General features: G+C 35.2%; 1 protein-coding gene across 1 annotated transcript in view; it reads right to left on the bottom strand.

Moving 5' to 3' along the window:
* Positions 1-24,738, bottom strand: part of HHAT (hedgehog acyltransferase) — a 478,276-nt gene that overhangs the window by 413,338 nt on the left and 40,200 nt on the right. The window contains exon 3 of the mRNA XM_051998448.1: positions 8,715-8,828. Within this exon, the coding sequence (XP_051854408.1) occupies positions 8,715-8,828 (114 nt within the window). The remainder of the gene's footprint in view (positions 1-8,714; positions 8,829-24,738) is intronic.

Raw genomic sequence — 24,738 nt, forward strand, 5'->3', positions numbered from 1 at the left:
ATCAGAGATCCACTAAAGCATATTGATACAAGGTGTTGTTTTTAGACAGTTCATTTGGTTTTTAAGGGTGTCTTAAGGGCTTTAAGAGCTTCAGAGACTTTGAGTTCTGAAGATATCAAGGGGAGGGAGGACTATGCTCAGTGGGGACAGAGGAATATCAGTGATGGAAAGTGTGATTATATTAGAAAGATAATTTTAGAAGTATTAGAAAGTTATATTTAGCTAAATAGGAATTAAAATTCTGGCTCTGCTTCTTAATCTCATTCACAAGTTATTTAATCTCACTGGGCCTCAGTTTCCTCAGTGGTAAATGAGGGTGCTGTATTAAATTACCTCTGTATCTAGAGTTTATGGTTCTAGAGTTTATGATCTCATAATCTTTCTCTTCTTAAAAAAGGACATTTTCTTTTTTTTTGATAATAGCTTTTTATTTTTTAAATACATACAAAGATAGTTTTCAACATTCAATCTTGCAAAACCTTGTGTTCCAATTTTTTCTCCCTCCTTTTCCCCCATCCCATAGAGAGCAACTAATCCAATATAGGTTAAACATGTGCAATTCTTCTAAACCTATTTCCACATTTATCATATTGCACAAAAAAAATCAGATCAAAAAGGAAAAACATGAGAAAAAGAGCAAGCAAACAGCAACAAAAAATGGTGAAAATACTATATTGTGATCCACATTTATTCCCCATTGTCCTCTTTTTGGATGCAGATGGCTCTCTCCATCACAAGTCTATTAGAATTGGACTAAATCACCTCATTATTGAAAAGAGCCAAGTCCATCATAGTTGATTATCACATAACCTTATTGTTGTTGTGTACAATATTCTCTTGGTTCTAGTCACTTCACTTAATATGAATTCATGGAAGTCTCTCCAGGTCTTTCTGAAATAAGCCTGCTGATAATTTCTTATAGAACAATAATATTCCATAACATTCATATAATATAACTTGGTCAGCCATTTCCCAACTGATAGATAGCCACTCAGTTTCCAATTCCTTGCCACTACAAAAATTTGACTGCTACAAATATTTTTGCACATGTGGGTCCTTTTTCCTTTTTTATGATTTCTTTGGGATAAAGACCCATTGGAGATACTGCTGGATAAAAGGGTATATACAGTTTATAAGCCCTTTGGGCATAGTTCCAAATTGCTTTCCAAAATGGTTGGATCAGTTCACAATTTCACCAACAAAAATTTTCAATATTATCTTCTGTTTTTTACATTAGTTATACTTTGCAACATACACATCCTTTTTCCATTCTCTCTCAGAAACTAATCTCTTATAACAAAGAATAAAAAGGAAAAAGCAGTTCAGCAATACTTATCAACATATTGAAAAAATCTGATAATATATGTAATATATGCAATCATAGTTCTTCACATCTTCAAAAATAGGTGGGAGAAGGGGGGAGAGAGAAAGTTATAGCTCTTCTCTTTTAGCATATCAGCCTTTTGCTCCAATTTTTTTTTTTTTTTTTTGCTTGTAGTAAAAGGGGAGAAAGGAAAAGAAAGCATGGAGGGAATAAAACTGGAACAAAAAGTACCTCCTTTGTTTCATTTTAAGAGAATTAAAGCCAAGTCTGAAATTCCTAAGGGCCTCTCCCAAGCTCAGAAATAATAGTGCAATTTAAACACCTGGTAGCTTCATTATCCTGGCTTAGAGTCTCCAAGAAAATCTATACTATCTACTATTATCTACTATTTGCTCTCTTAATACTTCATAAGCAAAGGCTGATATTACCACTTCCTGTCACCTGAATTCTTTGCAAATACAAGGTGATTAAAGAATTTTCTTGCATATTCATTCTTCTCCTTTTTATTCACAGTTTTTACTCTATTCAGACTCTCATCACTCCTTACCTAGATGGAGACAATGGACTTCTTTTTCATCTAACAACTTCAAGTCTCTTCCCTTTCCAATTCATTTTCCACACAGTAACAAAGTAATTTTTTCTAAATCCTGTGCCTGAACATGCTACTCTTTTGTTTTTTAAATTAATCCATTTTTTTAATCTATGGAATAAAACAAGCAATTCCATAACATAATATAATTTTAAAATGCACATAAAACTACAAATTTATTACATATAACAATGTTTTTTTAAAGATATAATAATGTTATCATATAAGTTTTTCCTTTTTTCCCCTTCTTTTCTCTCCCCCATCTTGGCAGAGATGGATACCAATTTTCATAAATGTGTGTGTGTGTGTGTGTGTGTGTGTGTGTGCAAAATTATTCTATACATACTCCTATTTTTCAGTTTTTCCTTTGGATAGCATCTCTCTTCATGTGTCCTTTATGGTTAATTTGGGTATTTAGAATAATCAAAAACTTATTCATTCAAAGTTATTCTTAGAACAATATTGCTATTACTGTATACAATATTTTCTTCCGATCAATGACTCCTATTTTCCCTGTCTCCCACCAATCTTTCTAGCTTTATCACAAATTACTCTCTTCCCCACACTCTGCACTCCAGTAACACCGTCCCTTCTGCTGTCCCTTACATTTGACATTCTATCTTCTATTTCCAGTCTATTGTATATACAATCTTTCATAACTCATCCATGCCTCTTAGAATCTCTAGTTTCCTTCAAAGATCAATTCAAATGCCACCTCCAACATATGATCTTTCCTGACCTACTAGGATTCTGATGTTCTCTCTCCTCTCAAATGTTAACAGTAATGTGGAAATTTTGTCATCCAGTTGTTTTAGCATGTTCAATTCTCCATGACCACACTTGGGGTTTTCTTGGAAGAGATACTGTAGTGCTTTGCCATTTCCTTCTCCAGTTCATTTTGTAGATAAGGAAACTAAGACAGAGTTAAGTGACTTGCCCAGGGTCACACAGCTAGTAAATGTCTGAGGTACACCTCTCAGGTAAGAAATGCTGGAAGGGATGTGGAAAAACTGTAACACTCATGCATTGTTAATGGAGTTGTGAATCGATCCAACCATTCTGAAAAGGAATTTGGCACTATGTCCAATGGGCTATAAAACTGTGCATACCCTTTGATCCAGTGGTTCACTACTAGGACTGTATTCCAAAGAGATCATAAAACAGGGAAAAGATCCTACATGTGCAAAAATGTTTGTAACAGCCTTTTTTGTAGTGGTAAAGAGCTGGATGCCTATCATTTGGGGAATGGCTAAATAAGTTATGATATATGAAGATAATGGAATATTATTGTTCTATAAGAAAGGATCAAAAAGCTGACTTCAGAAAGGCTTGAAAAGATCTACTTCAACTGATGCTGAGTAAAATGAGCAAAACCAGGAGAACATTATACACAGTAACAACAAGATTATGTGAAGATCAACTGTGATGGACTTGGCTCTTCTCAACAATGCAGGGATTCAAGATAATTCCAATAAACTTAGGGTAGAAAAATGTCATCTGCATCCAGTGAGAGAACTATGGAGATTGAATATGGATCAAAGAGTAGCATTTTTACCTTTCTTTTAGTTTGTTTGTTTTCTTTCTCATGGTTTTTTTTTCCTTTTGGTCTGATTTTTCTTGCACAACATGACAAATATGGGAATATGTTTAAAAAGAAAGCACATATTTAGCCTATTTGTATTACTCGCTGCCTTGGGAAGGGGGGTGGTGAAAGAAGAAGGGAGAAAAATTTAGAACACAAAGTTATACAAAAATGAGTGTTGAAAACTATTTTTGCATGTATATGGGGGGAAAAATACTGTTGTAAGTGTCTAAGGTCACATTTGAACTCAAGATATTGAGTCTTCCTGAATCCAGGTCTGTCACTCTCATGACCACATCACCTAGCTATATATGTCTCTCCATTTCACAACTCCACCAACAATGTACTAGTGTTACAGTTTTCCCACATTTCTTCCAACATTTATCACCTGAGAGGGGTATCTCAGACATTTACTAGCTATGCGACCCTGGGCAAGTCACTTTACTCTGTTTGCCTTTGTTTCCTTATCTGTAAAATGAACAGGAACTTTATAGGCTCTATAGGGACAGGATATTTCTTTGGCTTCAGTTTCATAACACCTAGCAAGGCCTGTCACATAGTAGATATTTAATAAATTGCATGCTCATTTATTCATTCATTATCTATTGTCAAATTTCCACCTCTACAAGTTTCTCATTCATAAGGAATTTGAGATGACACAGATGGTTCTTTTCTAATAAACTGGAATGACTGTCTACAGAGGATGAAACCATGTGACCTTTCTTAAAAATGGTTCTTGATTTCCTTCCTTGCTGTTTCAGAATCATTCTCATTAAACCTTACTCATATGGGGTCAGGAAGAGTTAACTCAAGACACTTACTAGCTGTCTGACTATGGCAAATCACTTAACTCTGCCTCAGTTTCCTCATTTGTAAAATGAACTGGAGAAATGGCCAATCACTCCAGTACCTCTGCCAAGAAAAGTCTAAATAGGATCAGGAAGGGTTGTACATGACTGAAATAATGAACAACCAGTTAACTTAAAGCAAATATCTCACATACACGCTCACACATGCATCTTCCCACCCCATCCTTTCTCAGACTCAGTTGCTTGACATTATTTTTTTCTCCATTAATTTCTAGGATCTGGGTGGTAGCAAGATGTGTCTGAGTGAGAACTCTGTCACTGGTTTGCTACTGAGAAGGGGAAAAGGGAAAAAATATTGGTTAGAATGTTTCTTGGCAACAGTTCTCAAATTCAGCTATGTGTATTAATTCTTTTTTTGTATGTCTGCCCAGAAACTACTTAACGGGTGCATTGTCTGAGAACTGCAAAAAGCAAGTCAACTGACAATTTTCATGCATCGTATAATTTATTATACAACTCTCTAATCAATTGCAGCTGCAGCACACACACATACACACAGTGAGTCTCCAACAGCTGTATTCTCAAAGCTTGATTTTATAGGGAGCAAAGGCCTCTGAGAACAAACAAAAGAAATTTTAGGCCAATCTTAAAATTATAGTGCTACAGCAGGCCTGAAAATGCTGGTCCAAGAACACAATTAACACACGAGAACTCAAGCAGGTAACTGGTCTCTTCCAGGATTCCAGGAGACTGGTGATTAAATTCTCCTCTCTATAGGTTCTATTCTCTGCTGGCTTTGACAGATAAGCTTGCTCATAGCTACTACTAGATGAAAGTACCATCAATCCTATTTATGTTTTGTATGTGGTCAGCTCAGCTAGTTTGGGCATGGCAGTAATAAAGATCATTGACATTTATGTAGGGATTTAAAGTTTGAAAAGTCATTTACCTACATGAGTCTTCTAACAAGGTGGGATGGGGGGGGGGAGGGGGGGAAGGAAATAAGCATTTTTAAGTGCCTACTATATTCCAGGTACTATGGTAAGAGCTTTATGAATATAATAATCTCATTTAATTCTCATAATAAACTTGTTGCCCATTTAACAGTTGGAACTGAGTGAAACAGAGGTTGTGGCTTGCCCAGGGTCACACAACCAGTATATATCTAATACTGAATTCTAGCTAAAGTTTTCCTGTCTCCAGGGCCAGTGTTCTATCCAATGTATTACCTAATTGCCTCTTTAGTAAATACTAAAAGTACCTCAATGAGAAAACTGAGGCTCTAAGATGGTAAATCGTCACCTATGGTCACAGAAAAAGTGTCAGAAGTAGGATTTCTTTCTGATTCAAATCCTTAAGCTCTAGCCTTTGTGCCACATTAATGATGAATACTTATTGAGTCCAGTTAGCTTTGTACAGAGACATTTATATTCCATGGTCAGATACTGCTCTCATCTTCATCTTACCCTCATCTGGATAGTTTGGGAAGGAGGGGGAGGGGGAACACATGCAAGGTTATTTTTAGTTTCGTAAGGACAAATGTTCCAGGCAATGCTGAGGTCAATGCAGTGTTATGATGTTCAAAAAGCAAAGCAATTATCTAAGAATGCCCAATACACAAATCCAATAATAAGTTATTTTCAGAGTTTAAAACAATCACTTAGGCTCCATTTCTAGAGGGAAAGACTGGGAAATTCCTGGGGAAATGTCCTCTAATTCCAGCCAAGAGAACCAGGATGTTTCAATGGTAAATTTGAATTCTATACTAACTACCCAACTAAAAAAGGGAAAATTCACCCTTCCCACAACCACTGCCTTTCCCATTAGTCAATATTTATGTAGTGAGGAAGGATGTAAAGAAGATGGAACAGGGAGCTAGAGAGGATAAGAGCTGTAGTTAGAGAAGTTCTGAAGTGCTGAGTCTCCATAGCACACTAATAGTTGTCCACTCTGGTATGGAGAGAGATAGCACCCAAAAAATCTGTGCCTACTAGTCATGAGACCAGGAATCTCAGTTGGCTAGATTGTTCTACTAATAAGGATCATATCATGGTTCAGTACTCTTAAGGGACAATTAATTTCACACAGAGACAGCTGTGTTTCCCAGCCATAGATTGCACCCCAACCTTTATCTGTTCACATATATATGTTACTAGAAACAAGGAGATCCAGATTTCAGGGCGGAGTGTGGAGGGTAAAAATGATAGGAAAAAACACCATGAATATATAGTACTATGTTAATGTTACTTTATTCTTGGAAAGGTAACTCAAGCACATGTCCTATTAACTTCAATGTCAAATGCCTATAAAAATGAAAACAAATTAAGACTACATATTAAGAGAGATTAAAAAATCTGGCGATGTTTAGCCTGAAAAAGTAAAGACTTAGAAGGGTAACAGAGTCTAGAGAGAAAGGAATGAAATGAAATTTACCTACATTTTGACAAAGCCTTTATCCAAGGCTCTCATGATCTTTTTCTTCCTTCTGGTTTCTTTGGCCTCCCTCCCCCCAGCTGACTTTCCTTTAGCAGATAAATTCCCAAATATTTTATATTATCATAAGTTATTTTAAATGGAATTTCTCTTTGTATCTCTTGCTATTGGATTTTGTTATAATCCCTTCCCTCTGAGATTATCTTCTGTTGTCACTTTTTTATAGATGTACATATAGTTATTTCTAAGTTGTCATTCCCATTGGAATGAGCTTAGGGCGCAGTCTCTCTTTTGATTTAGTATAGTGTTTGGCATACAGCAAGTACTAAATAAATGCTTTTTAATTTACTATTTTATGAAAAGATAGAGAGGACAATAGTACTGTTTGAAGGATTCAGAAGTGGAAGAATGACCAATGCCAATTTGGAAAAAAGTATCTTATAGAGGATCCCAGGGATCTGTGTTTATCTTTATATAATTAGGATTGTTTTCAATGATGTGAAAATGGAAGAGACTAGAAAATAAATATTTATTAAGTTCAGTGCTAAGCACTTTAAAAATATGATCCATTTGAGGCAGAGATGGCAAGTTTATCAGATCTGCAGACGAGAAAGATTAAGCGGGATATCTAGCAGATGACCCAATATGATCCTTTCAAGCTGTAACATGGCTCACTAGTGACAGAGAGGATGATTTAGGCTTAACTACGAGGAAAAGTAGAATGTCTCAGGAAGCAGGGATCTCCTGACCCTAATTCTTTACCAGCTCATCAAGTACAAACAAGTCTCTTAATTTCATTTCTAAATAGAGATCAGAAGATCTTAGATTAATAGCTTAGAGGGACCCTGGAGATCAACAAGTTCAACTCTCTCCTTATAACAGATGAGGATTTGGCCAGCATTATACAGCTATTAAGTATCTCAGGAAGGATTTGAACTCAGTCTACTCACTGTCCTCTGTGCTGTTGTGAGAATCAAATAAGAATGCATGTAAACTGCTAAACTGCATGTAAAATGTATGTAAACTTTAAAGCAATAGATGACTGTTAGCTACAGTTGTTATTATCTATTTTAAACCCCTCATTTTGCAATTGTGGAAAAAATAAGGATTAGAAAGGTATGATTAGCCCAAGATAGAGAAATCTAGCTACTGAAAAAAGTATTAAGCGTCTAAACTTGATTTTCTGGTTCCCAGCCCCAACTCTGCAATCCTCACCACAAGTTTCATTCTGATATATGAGGTAGTTCACAAAAAAACAGTTGATTCCATCTGGGCCATTTTGGGTACAATGTCTGAATGAGAACTATCTGGGCCATTTTGGGTACAATATCTGAATGAGAACTATCTGATTCAGATATAGTTATATATAACAAAGGGAAGTTTTTAGGAGGAAGATAGGTCAAGTGATAGCATTTGAATTCAATTTAATTTCAATTCAACAAACATTTATTAAGCACTTATTATGTGCCAGCACTGTGCTAGGTACTTCAGAGATAAACACAAGACACCTATTAAAGGTTTTAGTCATAGTTTCAAAACAAAATTTATGACCTAAGTCCCTATAATTTTTAAAAGAAGAGAGAGAAGTACAGGTTATAGGAGTAACCAAAGAAAAAAAAAATTTTCCATTCCAGTTTTTAGTTTTTCCCTAAACACTCTCTTCTCTAGTCAGTGCTAGATCCCAAATCTACTAACTCCCAACTTAAAACTCATTTCAAGAAGTTATACTAGGGAGTGAAGCACGAAAGCTTTTTAAAAGTCACTTAAATATTCAACTTTATCTTTCTCTTTTTATCAACAAAATCAACTATTTCAAAATAAAAAGAACCAAAAAAAGATGACATAAGAAACTGAACTAGTTTTAAAGTACATATTAAATTGAACACAGCAATAAGAAAATTATCCTGAATTTCTTTTTATTTTCTTCTGTTAATTTAATTAATTTAATTAGTGTGATTAAAATGTTTTCCTCCTTACCTTTCCCATGAGGAGCATGGTGATTTGAGATATAGCCATATGGCCAAGAAAAAGCCATACCAAATCCTGCTTCCCCCATTCAATCCAGAAGCTCCATTCAAAGTCAGTAGGGTCCTAAATGGATCAAAATAGGAATTTATTAAATGGTTGCTTAGGGCAGATAGGCAGGCAGGGCTGCAGGGAAGATAGATTTAAATATTCAAATTATTCTATTAAAAAGAACATTTCACATTTTGTATAACACTTTTACATAAATTATTTTATTGAGTTCTTATATAAATGCAGAGACATTGCATTGTATACATTATTAAACTCATGCTACATATAAGGAGAATGAAATTAATGTTGATCACACAACTAAAGTAGGTAGTAGAATCAGGATGCCAACCAAGATACTTCAATTAGGACCTACATCTCATGTTCTTTTTGTTATATCATGATGTATTACACTAGAGTAACTAGCAAAACTTAGAATTCCTGAAAGCTCTCCCTTCTCATCTACCTCCTGGCTTCCTGGCTCCCTGAAATCCTAGCTAATATCCCACCTTCTTCAGGAAGCCTTTCCTGATCCCTCTTAATTCTAGTACTTTCTTTCCATGGATTACCTCCAATTTATTCTCTATATAGCTTGTTTGTACAGACTTGTTTGCATGTTGTCTCCTCCATTAGACTATAAGCTCTTTGAAAGCCTTTCTTTTTATCCCTAATGCTTGCCATAGTATATTTTTTATTGACTGCTAATAATGAAGTTCTGCCTATATAATAAAGCCAGCTGAGCCCTTTGATGGATATTTCTCTGATTCCATCACCAAAAACTGATCTCTCCTAACTCTGAATTAATATAACATTTTGTATCTCTCTTGTGCTTCAAAGTTGTCTGCCTTATATTCAAACTCATTTTCTATCATATTATTATTACTTGTGTAAGATCTAAGAATCAGTCTGGCAGAGTGGATAAAGTATTGTTCTTAAAGCCAGAAATATCTGGCTCCAATCTTATCTCAAATCTTATCTCGGACATTTACCAGTTATATGTCCCTGAGAAAATCATTTGACTTATGTCAAGAAATTTCCCTGCCTCAACTTCTAAGGACAGACATATTATTTAAACCATAGCTGACCCACTTTACAGATGAGGAAACTGAGGCTCAAAGAATAAATTCTCAAATGTAGAGAGTGTAAAAACAAGAATTCAAATACTACTAGGTTTTCTCAGCTAACTAAATCAAAGCTCCTTTTTGTCTCATTCTCAAAAAATTCTTAAGCAGTTTGTTCAATAATCCTCCTATCTTGAATCAAAAAACCCCTTTCATGCTAATATACAAGAATACTACAAATAGCATTGTGAAATGCTTATCTGTTCCACTATGACAGAAAAGCCTTCTCCCCCAAATGATCCTTCTCATGTGTAGGTATGACCAAGTTTCCTAACCTATTGGAATAGACCTCCTGCCTGATTTTATTTTGCTTCATCCATTGGCTTTCAAAGACTTTTTACATAGTATGAAGACTTTCATTTGAGTGACTGAAATATTCTTTCACCTAGAGTATTACATTAAAATGGAATGGGGAAGTTTCAACCACACCTCTCATATTTGTTTTGGACAGATCTCAGGATAACGTGTAGTATTTTGGATTTCTTTTTTCCTTCTAATTATCAAGCATTCATTTTCCCCCACCTACTGAGAAGAAAATATGAAAAGGCTAATAGTAACTGAAGCAGAGTGAAATAAGCAAAATTTTTTAAAAATAGTTTATACTATAACATAAATATTATAAAAAATTAACAATTTTTGAAAGAGTCTAATCAACTAAATATTTGATTTTGATCCTAGAGAATAAGGAAGAACACTGCCTATGTCATGAGAGGTAGGTACCTAAGAGAGAAAACAGACTAAGATACAGAATAAGAAATACATTTCTGGATGTGACCAATGTAGTTCTGAGCTTTGCTTGACTGTGCTTATATAATACAGGAATACCATATTTCTTTATTTCTCACCCATGAGGTATTATTAGAATTAAGAGCATTGCCCAGATATTCAGTCATCAAATTCAGTGCCAATAAAAGAATAAAAAGTACAGGAAAGGAACTTTAAAGGATAAGAATCAACTTAAATTCAACCAACATTGGTTAAATACCTCCTATATACAATGCATTGTGTAAGATGACAAATAAGTAAATATTTGTCTTTGAAAGTATCCCAATAGATGTATTTGTCATCCTGCCATCTAGGGGAGGAGGTAGGGGTAAGAAGGGGAAAAATTAGAATAAAAGGTTGGCAATTGTCAATGATGTAAAATTACTCATGCATATAACTTGTAAATAAAAAGCTATTAAAAATTAAAAAAAAAAAAAAAGAAAGAAAGTATCCCATTGGGCAGCTAGATAGTGCAATGGGTAGTATACTGGCCCTGGAATCAGGAAGACCTGAATTTAAATTTGACCTCAGACATTTAACACTGTGGAACTCTGGAAACATCATTTAACCTTGTTTGCCTATCAAAATAACAAACCAAACCAAAAAAGGGAAATATCCCATTCACCCACACCTAAAATCCTTGGTTTTAAAAGCACTTTCTAGTGACCCAAAGGGATAATTTTAAATTTATACTTTATTTTGAATTTGTTAAATTAAACAAGCATTTTTCATAACATAGTGCAGTAAAAAAAAAAAAATGATTGCAATGAAACTGCAAATCTATTATGCACAGTTTGCTGTTCCTTTCAAATGTACAACAAAATTATCATGTGAATTCTCCTTTTTTTCTAGTTTATTTTTTCTTTCCTCCTCACTATGAGCATCATTTTAATATGGGGAGAAAGCCGCACAGTATAAGTATCCTGCAAAGCTTCAGAAACAGAAATTATATAGTCCACTCAGGGCCCTGGGAAATTGCTATAAGGTTTCATTAATGGGAAGCTAGTAGACTTGGCATCAAAAACACTAGGCTTACGTAAGCTAATTTACCTCTATGAGCCTCAGTTTTCTTCTCTGTATAATGAGAGAAGTTGGAAGAAATGATTTTTAAGGTCCCTTCCAGCTTTCACATCCTGTTTAACAGAGCAGATTCCAACAGGCCTTAGAGTCTTACTTGTATAACTGATTCATTGTATAACCAAAAAAAAAAAAAAAAAAAAATCTATCTAAAGGAAAACTTTGCTCGCCAAACTTCATGCTTTTCCATTTAAAATATTTACTTCAAGAAATCTGTCTGCCTAGAAAAGTAAAGCCAACAAGTATAAGAGAAGAGCTTCAAACTTCAGATATATTGACTTGAGCTGTAAAAATATTGACAAACTTTCCTCTCTGAGCAAAAAGTTCCATGTATTTCACACTTAATTTCACCTACATTAGAACAAGAGAGCCTTGCCCATCCATGTTCAGGGGCAAAGGATGGTGCCTTTTTCCAGATATGTCATAGTTTCACATACACATAGACTTGGAAGGTGCTGCAGAAGTGATCTATCTGGTCTAATCCCTCTCATGTAATAGGTGAAGATACCAACTCAAAGAGTTTCAGTGTTAAATACTCAAGGTCACACACATTGTCAGTTAACAGAGTCAAAGTCTGATCACAAGTTCTTGAACTTCATATGCAGGACTCTTTCTATCATATCATTGCCTCACAATAACAAATCTCTTTAGTCTTTTCTATGAGAGCCCAAGGAAGTACATACAAGAACCACACTACAGTGGGTATATTCTGGTCAGGGAAAACATATTAAGGTCAGAGAAAAATTTATTCCATGGAGAAGTATTTGCTTGAAAGTCCCCCAAGAACACTGTGGTGAGATTTCATATAATCAGAGAATCTTTAAAAGTTCATTCAATTGGGCAGCTAGGTATACAGTGATAGAACACCAGCCCTGAAGTCAGGAAGACCTGAATTCAAATCTGGTCTCAGACACTTAACACTTCCTAGCTGTGTGATCCTGGACAAGTCACTTACCCCAGTTGCCTCAACAACAACAAAAAAAGTTCATTGAATCAATGAGCACCTAAGCACCTATAGCACTTAGGTACTGAGAATGCTTTAAAGATAAAAATCAAACAACCCTGACCCTTAAGGCCCATGGGCTACACAAGAATGTAACTCTCAAAAGAGATACAAAGTACTCTAGGAGATTACTTCCATCCTGGAGTGAAAGAAGGTTTCCTAAGGAGCAGGCATTTTGAGCAAAGCTCTTGAGTCAAACCCCAAAGCAATTTCCTGTTCTTAGGCAGAGCTGCCCCACAGTTTAGTCCCAAAGACTAAAATAATTATATACATTATCTGTTCAGGCTATGGATCTCATTAGAGCAAGTACCATGTTTTAGCTAAATTCTGCATCTCTACCCAGCACTCAGGACATGGAAGTGTGTAGGACACATGAAATAAATATTTGATTAACTGAATTTTTAAATTATGGCAGCTCATATTTACAAAGTATTCTATTAGTGCAGAAATTTCACATGGATTCTCTCATTTGATTCTCACAATCATTCTGAGATAGTCAAGAAATCTTATCCCTGTTCTACCTAAGAAAAAGTCACAACTCAAAGAAGTTGGTTTATTTAATCAATGAGACACAATGAGCAAATGGTGAGAGGGGGTCAGGAACTCGGGTTTCTTAGTTCTGGGTCTAATACTTGGAGTCGAGTGTCATCATTATCAAAAGACTTTTGCCTTCAAGATACAATATGGTGGGTACTGTGCAAAATTCATAAACATGACCCCCAATTCATGAGAACGTACATTATAATATAGACATTCTTAGATCATGAAGAACATCATCTACATTAATTATAACAAACAGAAACCACAGTTCCCAGGTCTTATTCCCTGAAGTATGTGAAAGGTTAGTGAGCTTTGGTTCAGTTATTACTATTTAAGCTATTGAGTTTAAAATGCAGAAATTTAAAGCCACACTAAGACTTTTTGGAACACTCTGTATGTTAGCTAGTATGTTAAATCTTTAATAATTTAAAACTACATGGATACTTTTGGAACATCCTGTGCAGCCCTTTACAATTTGCAAAACACTTTGCATAAGTTATCTCATTTGATGCTTACACTAACTCCATGAGTCAGATTCTATTTCTATAGCCATTTTACAGATTTGTATCCATTTTGTAGAGGAAAGTGAGGCTTAAAAAGGTTAAGTAATATGCCCAGAGTCATCCATCTAAGAAGTATCAAAGTCAGTCCTCAAACTCAGATCTTCCTGATTCTAAATCCATTACATCTTTTAGCTTTTCATCAAAGTCCTATTCTAACGCCCCATCATGACAGGGAAATGATCCTGGGTCCTTAAAAGCCATGTTCACACAAGGGACATACAGGATGGAGAGATATCAAGGTGAGTCATAATTAGGAGTGGATACGAGGTCAATAGAAGTGCTTGGCTAATAAGGAGAGAAAGAATATGAATTGAAAGAGACTCTGCTCTGCAGTTAGAGGACCTGACTTCAAATCTTACCTCAGATTTTTGCTAGTCAGATGACCTTGGACAAATCAACTAACCACCCTAAGTCTTAATTTTTTTTTCATCTGAGATTGTTAAGACTAGATGGCTCCAGAAATGCCTTCCAGCTCTAAATCTTACAACTGTATCTGATGAACATAGTTCCGCAGTTCAGGGATTAGCCCAGCTAATTTTGAAGATCTTCACCAATAAATTGATGACTTTTTCAGCCATGGTAAACCTCCAATATAATTTCCTAAATTATAAACAGAATTACAATCTGCATAGGAATAAGTTCTAAATGACCCTTAACATTAAAAATCCAATTAACAATCAGTGGGAAAGGGAAAAAATGGCTCCAACAGTTTTCAGTGATATGATCATATTTAGTATAATATTTCAGAATCTAAACTCCAGTCTAGTTCTTCTAACTCCTAAATCAGAGCCCTTTCCCCTACTCCATATATACAAAGTTGGTGTTAAACAGGACAAAGGGAAGAAACCAGAAAGAGTTTTAAGCACTTTTTTTTTTCTTCCAGCTGGAAGAAAGCCTGAAATGACTGAGAAGACCAGGTCACTGGAATGAAAAAGGTTATTACTACATCATGGCAAAAACCCAAGGCACCTACTGAAATTCCCCATGTAAAACAGACATTTATCCTGCAGCTGTGATCAATTACTCACATTGTGCTGATCGTTTTAAGGAACCAGATTCTCCCAGGCCAGAGTTAACCATTCATGAGTTCCTGTTCACCACAGAAGCTATAGTATGGTGTCCAAAATAGCTATGGTGGGATAGCTGAAATGATTAATACTGAAACACAATAATTTATGGGAATTTAATGGGAAAGAAACTCTACTTCTTTGTGATTCCCAGATGTAAGAATAAAGATTCAAGTCTATCCTAGTCGCTAACAAAGCTATTATGAGAAACACTGACTGCCAAATTTGATAAATAAGACTTTGACTACCATGAGGTTCTTTATTTTCCTAGTCTGTGTACATATGCAGTTTTAAAGAAATTTTCTGAATTCTAAACTTCTGGCTCGATCCTCCACTTTATCACAAAATGAGTTAGAGGAAAAGATGTCTATGTGTCTTCTTACAAAAGAATTCAAAGCCAAGTAAATACTATCATTCTGTATGTACTATTTCTGCTATTCTTCTAATTATTAAATTAACTTATTCTTAACTTTGGCTCAAATTCCTCATCTCTGCCACCATCAATTTTGAAAGAGTATATTGGATTACTTAATGATGTCATTTTTGTTCTCCAAATTTATCATGCTTATCAAATTTTATTTGGTGGCAACCAATGTTATCCCACTAATCCTATGCTCCAGGAATTAGAGTTCAGAAACTTAGGATCCCAGTTTCAAAATCCTGACTAGCGCAAATATCTAAAGACTTGGAATTGAATTTATAACTTCAATATTCTAAATGCAATCAAACCCTGTTATTTAAACTTTCTCTGGGTTACAAGAGAAAATGCTGCAAGTACTATGGAGGCAAAGATTCTCAGAAAGATCAAAAGACGTTCAATCAGTCAGAAACTAATTAATAAGCACTTACTATATAGTAAGCACTGTGCTAAGAGCTAGGGTTTCAATAAAAGACAAAATAGTCTCTGTCCACAAAGAGCTTATATTCTTCCTCTACAACAGGCATTTTAGCACATAAATTACAATTATCTTTATTAAGCTAGGATTTAGATGGAAGAACATTATGCTTTCTCTTATCAGGAACCAACCTTCCATGTCATAGTATTTCCATAAAATCACTTCCATCGAGCCACTATCCTACTCAAAAAATATATATATATATATTGATTTACACTGCCAACAAGGCAAAATCTAAATATCTTGGTTTCATATTTTCAATCCTCCATAGATTTTTCCCAGTCTCTTTTCCCAGCTATTTTCCTCACTTGGTTGATCTATTTGGACACAGTTGATAGAATGCTGAAGTTGAAGGGGAAAAGATCTAATAATTATTAGCTATGTAATTCTGGGTAGATTACATAACCTCTTCAACCTTCAGTTTCATTTGTAAAGTGGATATTAATACCTGTAGTATTTACCTCAAAGGCTTGCTAAGAAACCCAAATTAGATAATGTTATATAAAGTTTTGCAAATGCTTTATAAATCATCTATTATTAATGTTATTATTAGTACTTTACAAACACTGGAAAGTCAGTACTCACAGTCAAGCCAAGTTCCAGGCATTATACTAATTGCCAATTATACATAATAGGCATGCTAATTCATAGTAGTGAAGATGAAAATTGACCAACTATTCTTGAAAACAATTTGGAATTATACATGAAATATTAGTAAATTATACACATAATATTATTTATTCTATGATCAGATTATTAATGATACATGTACTTATTACTAAATTAAAAGAAATTTATAATGATATAAAGTCAAAAGACAACAATTAAAAACTTGTTAAAATATAATTTGTATTTACACATTCCTGTAAGTTCTTTGACCCAGAGATATGACTGAATTTACAATCTACAGGAGGTAACAAAGCAAGAAAAGTTCCAGGTTCACAAAAACATTTGGAAGAGCACTGTTTGTAACTGTTGCACCTATGTCCAAAAATTGGGGGCTGACTGAAAAAAAAAATGGTGGCATATGGATATTCTGAGTTACTGTTGTGCAACAATGAGCAACAAATATGGAAGATCAAGATTTACACAATTCTGTCCTTTTGAAACACTATAATGAAAGTGATGCAGATTGAAGAAAGTGATAAAAGAAAAATAAACACAAGATCTGCAGCAATGTTAATGAAGAAAGTACTTCTAAAAGTCAACAAAGCTCGAATTAGATAAGTGGAACTGAGTCAGTTAATGATCTTAACAAACCATTGTGATTTGTTAGAGTTCCTCCACTATCTAGAGGAGGTCAGACAGACCTGGGAATCAGAATCAGCCAAGAAGGCAAGCTGAATATCCCTTAAATTGGACATAACAGAAATTCTTTTCAGTGTTCACTTGCTGAACCCAAATATTCCTCTGCTATACCAGCAGCTACAGAACCAATTCAGATTGACTCATATTGAAGCCCAATGAAGTGAGGGATCTCTGTGTTCTTTCTACTCCAACACACTTCCAGGTATTCAGAAGGTATCTTGTAATCTGAACAGATTAAAAAGCCCAACTCGTTGTTGGAGCCTGATTAGGCCACAATAGGACTTCTGAGAAAGAGCTCCGCCCATAGGACCAATGGCTGCCCAATCTATGTTTATAAACCCTGCTACCTAAGCCAATTACACCCATGTTCAGTCATTCCGGTTGCATCCATGGATCAGCTTAGAAAGAATAAATGTAGGTTTTACAACCTGTTTTAGACCAAACTATTTGCAATTCTACTATGTTAACCCTTTTCTCACCACTGTCAGTTTAGGAGATTTTTCTCCCCACACTCTTAAGTGTAAAATAGAATGCAATGGAAAAATAAGATTCATTTTCTAGACCACCTTGCTGGACATAACATTATTCCATAAAGTGATAGAAGTCCATATTACCTTCCGATCAGTTCTACACTGGAACAGCAAAATACAGGGACCACAATATGGAAGGACTAAAGGCGTCTGTCCAAGGTGTTAGATATGGGCCCGTTTTTGTAGTGTCTGCATTCTACCACAGATAGGTACCCAAGAATTGAAAACACCTCTACTTATATCACACACAATGTCTAACATTGCAAGCCCTCCTCACCAAGGGATGAGCTACATGATCACATCCCAGAAACAATTCACAAATACCAGTCATCTTTGTGTAGAACTCTCCAAAGTAAGTTCCTAAACACCATTCTGTGTATACCATTTTATATATCCATCTCTTCAATAACTCAAAATTTCAGAAAGTATAAATTAGTTAATCATACACAGACACACATTTAAATGTTCTCAGGTCTGGGAAGATTTCCCTTAATGCTCATGGGGAGCAAGAACAATCTCCAGAGGAGGAAGCAGGCTAATTTTGCACAGAAGAGCTGCTCTTTGGATGAACTCTGACTAATGAGTCATTTAGCAGTTATTGGAGGGATTCTTTTTTTTTTTTTTACCAGATGCTTTGCTGTTTCTAAAATAACCTGAAGTAAATAAACTGCACATGATTTTCAGAGACAAAACAATTTTTCCTACCTAACACTTACCCTGATATTAATGTTGTCTTAAATGTCATTTTTTTTCTTTTAAAGACAAAGATATCACTTGAGATTTTCTTATTTGTGTGGAAGAAAATGTCAACAATGGTGGAACAATACTAGTAAGACCAACACAAATTGAATAAGGCAGGATACATCATATTCATTCTCTTCTTTATACACCACAAATACAGCAAGTGAGTTAGGTGGCAAGGGTTACAATTCAGAATGGAAGGAAAAAGTATAAGAAGAAAGAAAGCAACATCTCAAGAGAATGTAACCATTGGCCAACAATGACTAAAGTCAGAAAGTATTATGATCTTCTCTAAACCTACACACAGAAACTACCATATACAAAGAAATGGGCCCACTCCCTACTCCCAAATCTTCTTGTATTATGTAAATCCTTCAATATACCTAAATCAATCAATCAATGAGTATTAACTGAGCATCAACTAAGTGGTAGGTGTGGGGGATGCAAATACAAAAAGTGAAATAATCCCTCCCCATACAGAATTTACATTCAAATGTATGTGGAATTCAAAATCTAGTCTTTTTTTTGCCTGAGGCAATTGGGGTTAAGTGACTTGACCGGAGTCACACAGCTAACATGTATTAAGTGTCTTGAGACTAGATTTGAACGCAGGTCCTCCTGACAGGACTGATGCTCTACTCACTGTGCCACCTAGCTACCCCCTATTTCTTTTCTTAATGGCTTGTTGATTAATTTTGTGTTTCCGCATCTTTGTCACTTTCCAATTAATATTTCCCATAATAGAAACTTCCCTTATAACCACAAAAAAAAAAAAATTAAGTAAAACTAATCAACTCAGTGACTATGTCTGACAGCATCTGAAACATCAACAGTTCACTCTCTCTCTACCAATAGAAGAAAAAGATGTTCATCATCAGCCTTCTGAAATCGATTTCTCCCATCTTCTAGGTCATCCTGAAATTCCATTTCTCCATTTTCAGTGATATTACCAAATGTGGAAATTACAAATGTGAGAGTTGAGCAGAAATGTGGAGGTCACCTCATCCAAGCCATACTTGAATGGGTATTCCTTCTATATCAACTCAACAAGTGTTCATAAATCCTCCCCCCAACATAGGAAGTCCAGTAATGAGGAACTCTCTACCTCCTAAGATAGCTCATCCCATTTCTAGATAATTGTTAGGAAATATTTTCCTTTAGCTTTCCATCTGTCTTCTTAAGATGTTTACGTTTTACGTATTATTCCTAGTTGGGTCTTCTGGAGGCAAAAAGAATGAATCAAACTCTTACAAGTTTGGGACAAAGTAAGGAACTGCTGACAATCCTATTGTCAGGGAACATGACCAAAATGGTAATACCTGTAGTGTTAATTGGTTCATAGATGCTTTGGTTACACTGACCATTTCAGGGGGGTCTTAATAGTTAGATCCAAGCAATAAAGAGACATTGTCAAATTACATAGAGTACACTAAAGAGAGAAATACTTAGGGTATCAAAGAGTGACTAGGATAAAAGAAAAGCTATAAACTTAAGTTTCTGTTTCTCTGACTCTCTGTCTCTGTTTCTCTGACTCTGTCTCTGTAGGTGTATTTCTGTCTCTATTTCTCTCCTCTTCTCTAACTCCTCTTCTCTCCTCTTGTCTTTTCCCCGCTCTTTCTCTCAAATCTGGCTTCAGACCCTAACTATGTGACTCTAGGAAAGTCATTTCACCTACTTCCCTCAGTTTCCTTATCTGTAAAATGGGGAAATAATAGTACCTATCCTCAGAGTTGTTCTGAAAAGAAAATGAGATAATGTTAACTATGATTATTTATTTTGTAAAACTCAAAGTCCCCTATAAATGTTATTCATAAGACAGAGAACATGAGCTTGGCATCAGGAAATTCCCAGCAATACCCATCTGTTTGGCTTTGAGGAAGTTACTTATTTTCTTTAAAGACCCTTAAAGTATAGATTTTATTTTTTCCTGATCACTCCTTGGTGAAAAAACCTGAGTTCAAATTTGACCTTAGACAGTAACTGTATAACCCTGGGAAAGTCCCTTAACCTTATTTACCTCAGTTTCCTTATCTGTCAAATAAACTGGAAAAGGAAATGGCAAACTGCCTCAGTATCCTTACCAAGAAAACTTCAAATCAGGTCACAAAGAGTCAGACACAATTGAAAATATATAGAGATGGTATCTCTAAGTTCTTAGGATAATTTTAACCTATTGAAGCTTAAAACTTAAAACCTTATGGACATTTTGTTTATATACATATATATTGTGTTTATAAATCATAGGCTACCAGATGAACATAAAACTTAAAAACCTCATTTTATTACAAGAGTTTATTATTTAGTCATTTTTAGTTGTTTCGGTCATTTCTATATTTGTAGAATATACATATATACATAAATTATATCAAATCTTTTTATCAAGTATGTGCCTATATATTAAATTATATATACCAACTATCACACATATATCAAATATATATGTAAACATAAATGAAACTATACACACTTATCTATATATCTATGTATATATGCATGTATGTGTATGTGTTCATAGATAGAGATAGATATCTCAAGCTCCTTGGGTGTCAATCAATTTTCCTTTTCTTCCTAATCCCTGGGTTTTATCCTCCTCATATCTAATATTCTCTTTGCAGGAAAGAACTGGCTGAAGGAGGCAGAATCCTGAATGCTGCTGAATGGCACCTCCATGAAAGGTCACAGCAGGGTGAAATCCAATTTTCTGCTAATAAGGAAAAGCTAAAAATTCACACACAACCAGTTCAAACAGTTTCTTAATCTTCTCTCTCATCAGGCAGTGAGGATTATAACAGCTACAACATGAAAACCAGAATAATCTCTGGGGAGACAGAATGAAAGGGACAGTGGGCCTCCATCCCCAAAGCCACATCAGATGCTCATTAGAGTCTGCCTGGAAGAGAACACGATCTGCTGCCATAGGGGAGAAACACTCTTATCCCCATAAGAAGACAAAACATTTATTTTGAGGAAACACTAATAATAAAATTAGTTCACATTGATGTAGCACTTTAAAGTACCTAAAGTGCTTTTGTTCTAATAAGGCTATGAAGGGAAAATAACAAGGATCATTCCCATTTTACAGATGAGGAAGGTGATGCTCTATGAAGAGAAATCATTTGCCCGTTCATAGTCATACAACCAATACAGGCCAGAACTGAAATCTGAACCCCAAAATACTAAATCCAAATCCATCAATCTTTCCATTAACCCTTGCTATTATTGTGATGATAATGTGATGAAAAAAATACAAGGCCTTTTTTAATTTTTCTTTTTGTCTCCTTATCTAGTTCAGGTAGGAAGTATGTCCTTTCACTTAGCACAATGCCCACTTTACTATTTACTACCTGTGTGACCCTGCACCAACTTGCCTTTAAAATGAAGGTATTGAATTAAATAACTCTTGAGGACCTTCCCAGCTCTTCTGTTGTTACTGTTGCTGTTTTAGTTGTTGTTCAATCATTTTTCAGTCCTGTTTGAAACTGTAACTATACAGTTACATCTAGGATTTTCTTGGCAAAAATGCTAGAGTGGTTTGCCATTGACTTTCCAGCTCATTTTACAGATTAGGAAACTGAGGCGAACAGGGTTAAGTGACTTGCCGAGGGTCCCACAGCTATGAAGTGTCTGGGGGCAGATTTGAACTCAGGAAGATGAGTCTTCCTTACTTCATATAGGCATTATTATGTCTATTGCTTCCTTCTTCTAACACTAAATCTCTAATGATGATGATGATGACAAAGATGACAACCTGTGTATGAAGTTATATAATACAAACATGTCAAATAAAACGTCAGTGGGATTGGGAAAGGGAATATAAGAAGGTCCAAGAAAAACTGAAGAAAATAAGGACAATATTCTATATGTCCCCATCTCTCAATTCTCTTTCTGAGCAGTCATCACTTAAAAGTCCACAAGAGGTCAGTCTCTACCTTCTAAGGCAGTGCCTTTGGCATCTCAGCTTCCTCTGGTCCCATTTCCTTTCAATTCTTTCAAAAGTCCAAGCTGAAACATGTTTTTAGTATATAATGAGGGATTTGAGGGCAGTGGTTATTCTGAGCTTTGATTAGTACTAATTCAATAAAATCACCTGGATTCTACAATATTATACAAATACTCTAGTAAAAATATAAATCAGCTTCACAGGGCAATGCTTCTCTATACACCATTAATCTATCTTCCACCTCTATCTACAGTCTCAAATTAAGCCACCTTCCTAGTAGCTTTTCCCCCAATATCTGATGTCTGGAAAAAGACTCTTGCCTACTCTTTGGGCTCCATCATTTACATTTTAGGTACACAAAGACTTTACTCATGTTATCATGACTAAGATTTGCCTCTTAATACCTCTGTGACCTTATTTAAGACTGGAAAGAGTGCATTCATCTGAATGAATGAGAGATCATAATATACAAATGAGTTGGAAATATTGGTTGGGGTTATGTTGAGCAGGGCTTTGAAAATGGAAAAGAAGAAATTTTATCTCAACATAGAAGTAAAAAAAGCCCCTGGGTGGCTTGAAGCATGGGGGGAAGTCACAGGATTGGATATACTACCTTAAGGAACATTTCTTTGGTAGTTCTAAGAGAGATTAGTAGGAAGAAACTTAAAGCAGACTTGATTAATGAGGAACCTGTTGCAAAAATGTGATGTGGGCCTGAGCAAAGGTTGTAGCTTTGTGAGTGGTGCCGTAACATTACTGGGTATGTTTCTTCATCTGTAAAAAAGCAGGAGCTGTGCTAAGTGACTTCTGAGAATCATTCCAGTTCTGGACCATAGGATCTGGAATTTTATGGACTTCTTATACATGACCGCTAGGTGGGAAAAGTCTAAGTTCAAAGGTTAGGGTAGGAAAAGGAGGCAAATGGATCCAGGTTTGAAATGGAGCAAGTCAAAGGACAGAGTCTTTGAGTGGATGCTACACTTCCTACCAGAACTAGATGGGAAAACTGTCTTAAAAAAAAAAAAAAAAAAAAAGCAGTTGATAGAAGTGACTCCAAGTTTTTCTCCTGTCCATAAGATAAACTATATTACTAAAATATGACAATTTAGTTTATTTTGATGTTCTTAATCAATGAAAATTCCCTGCTGATATCTTCCTGAAATATTTCATCAAATTGTTACTAAATTCTCAAAGGCTTTGCCAATATAACACAAGCTCTAGTAGACAGATCCTAAGTAGAAAAGGTTTCAAATACCAGTTTTGAAAGAAACTGTATATGCCAATTGTCCAAGAACCAGTTTAACTCAGTACAGAGAAATCCAGTTTTACTTCAGAGTGATTACTTTTTTGGTCACAGTAACTCAGGAAAACCATTTCCTATAATGAAGAAAGGATTTAACTTGGGGGGAGATTTGAAAGAGGACACTCACTTATGAAATCACAAATCTTTGAAATAGTGATAATGTACAAGAAGAGCCATCTAACCATTCATAGAGTGGCAGGGGATGAGAAATATTCCCTAAAAATAAATAAATAAAATAAAAAGTGGAAACAAATTGGGTGGCTTTTTCTATGAAGGATTTTTGTCAACATATGCAAAATGAGAAGAAATAACATTCTAGTTGGTCTATAAAATGAGGATAATAATAATATATCCTTTGCTTAAAATAGACTAGACCAGATGATCTCTCAAGATCCCTTCCACATCAATGTTCTGTGATACTGTGTTAGAGCTTTTTCCTTCAGACCCAATCATTCTATATTTGTCTTCCATGTGTATGACAACCATTGTTTTAGACATGTCTGTGATTCTGTTGGCCTTTACAACTTAAAATCTCAGAGGACTGCTAGGGGCACTGAGTCAAATGATATATACCAAAGGCAGGGGTTAGACATCTTTTCCTGAATCCAAGGCTAGTTCCCTTTCCATTATTCTGGGCTGCCTCTCTCATGAAAACCATAAATCCATAATTTTTCAAATCTCTCTTGAATTTAAATATTCCATCCATTGTCCCTATAAGCCATTGCAAATCCCATTTTAGCAAACAGCAACTAGGCAACAAGCCAGTTAAGTGTTGCTAATAATAAAAACATATGTCACAAGACCAAAAGCCAGAAAAGATGGAGAAATGTAGACTAGAGAAATACCATGATTACCCATACAAATATGTCTGTGTACTAGCCCTTATTAGGCATGCTACACATATTTCATAGACAGATTAGGTAAATATCTATACTACAAAGGTGATATATAAAAATGGCAAATGGTGATTACATTAGCTGCATTTACACAGGTCTAAAAGTCTATGTGGTTTTTTGTTTTAATTTTTATTTAATAATTACTTTATATTGACAGAATCCATGCCAGGGTAATTTTTTTACAACATTATCCCTTGCACTTATTTCTGTTCCGATTTTTCCCCTCCCTCCCTCTACC

This window comes from Antechinus flavipes, chromosome 4 (assembly GCF_016432865.1).
Source record: "Antechinus flavipes isolate AdamAnt ecotype Samford, QLD, Australia chromosome 4, AdamAnt_v2, whole genome shotgun sequence".
Taxonomy (NCBI): Eukaryota; Metazoa; Chordata; class Mammalia; order Dasyuromorphia; family Dasyuridae; genus Antechinus; species Antechinus flavipes.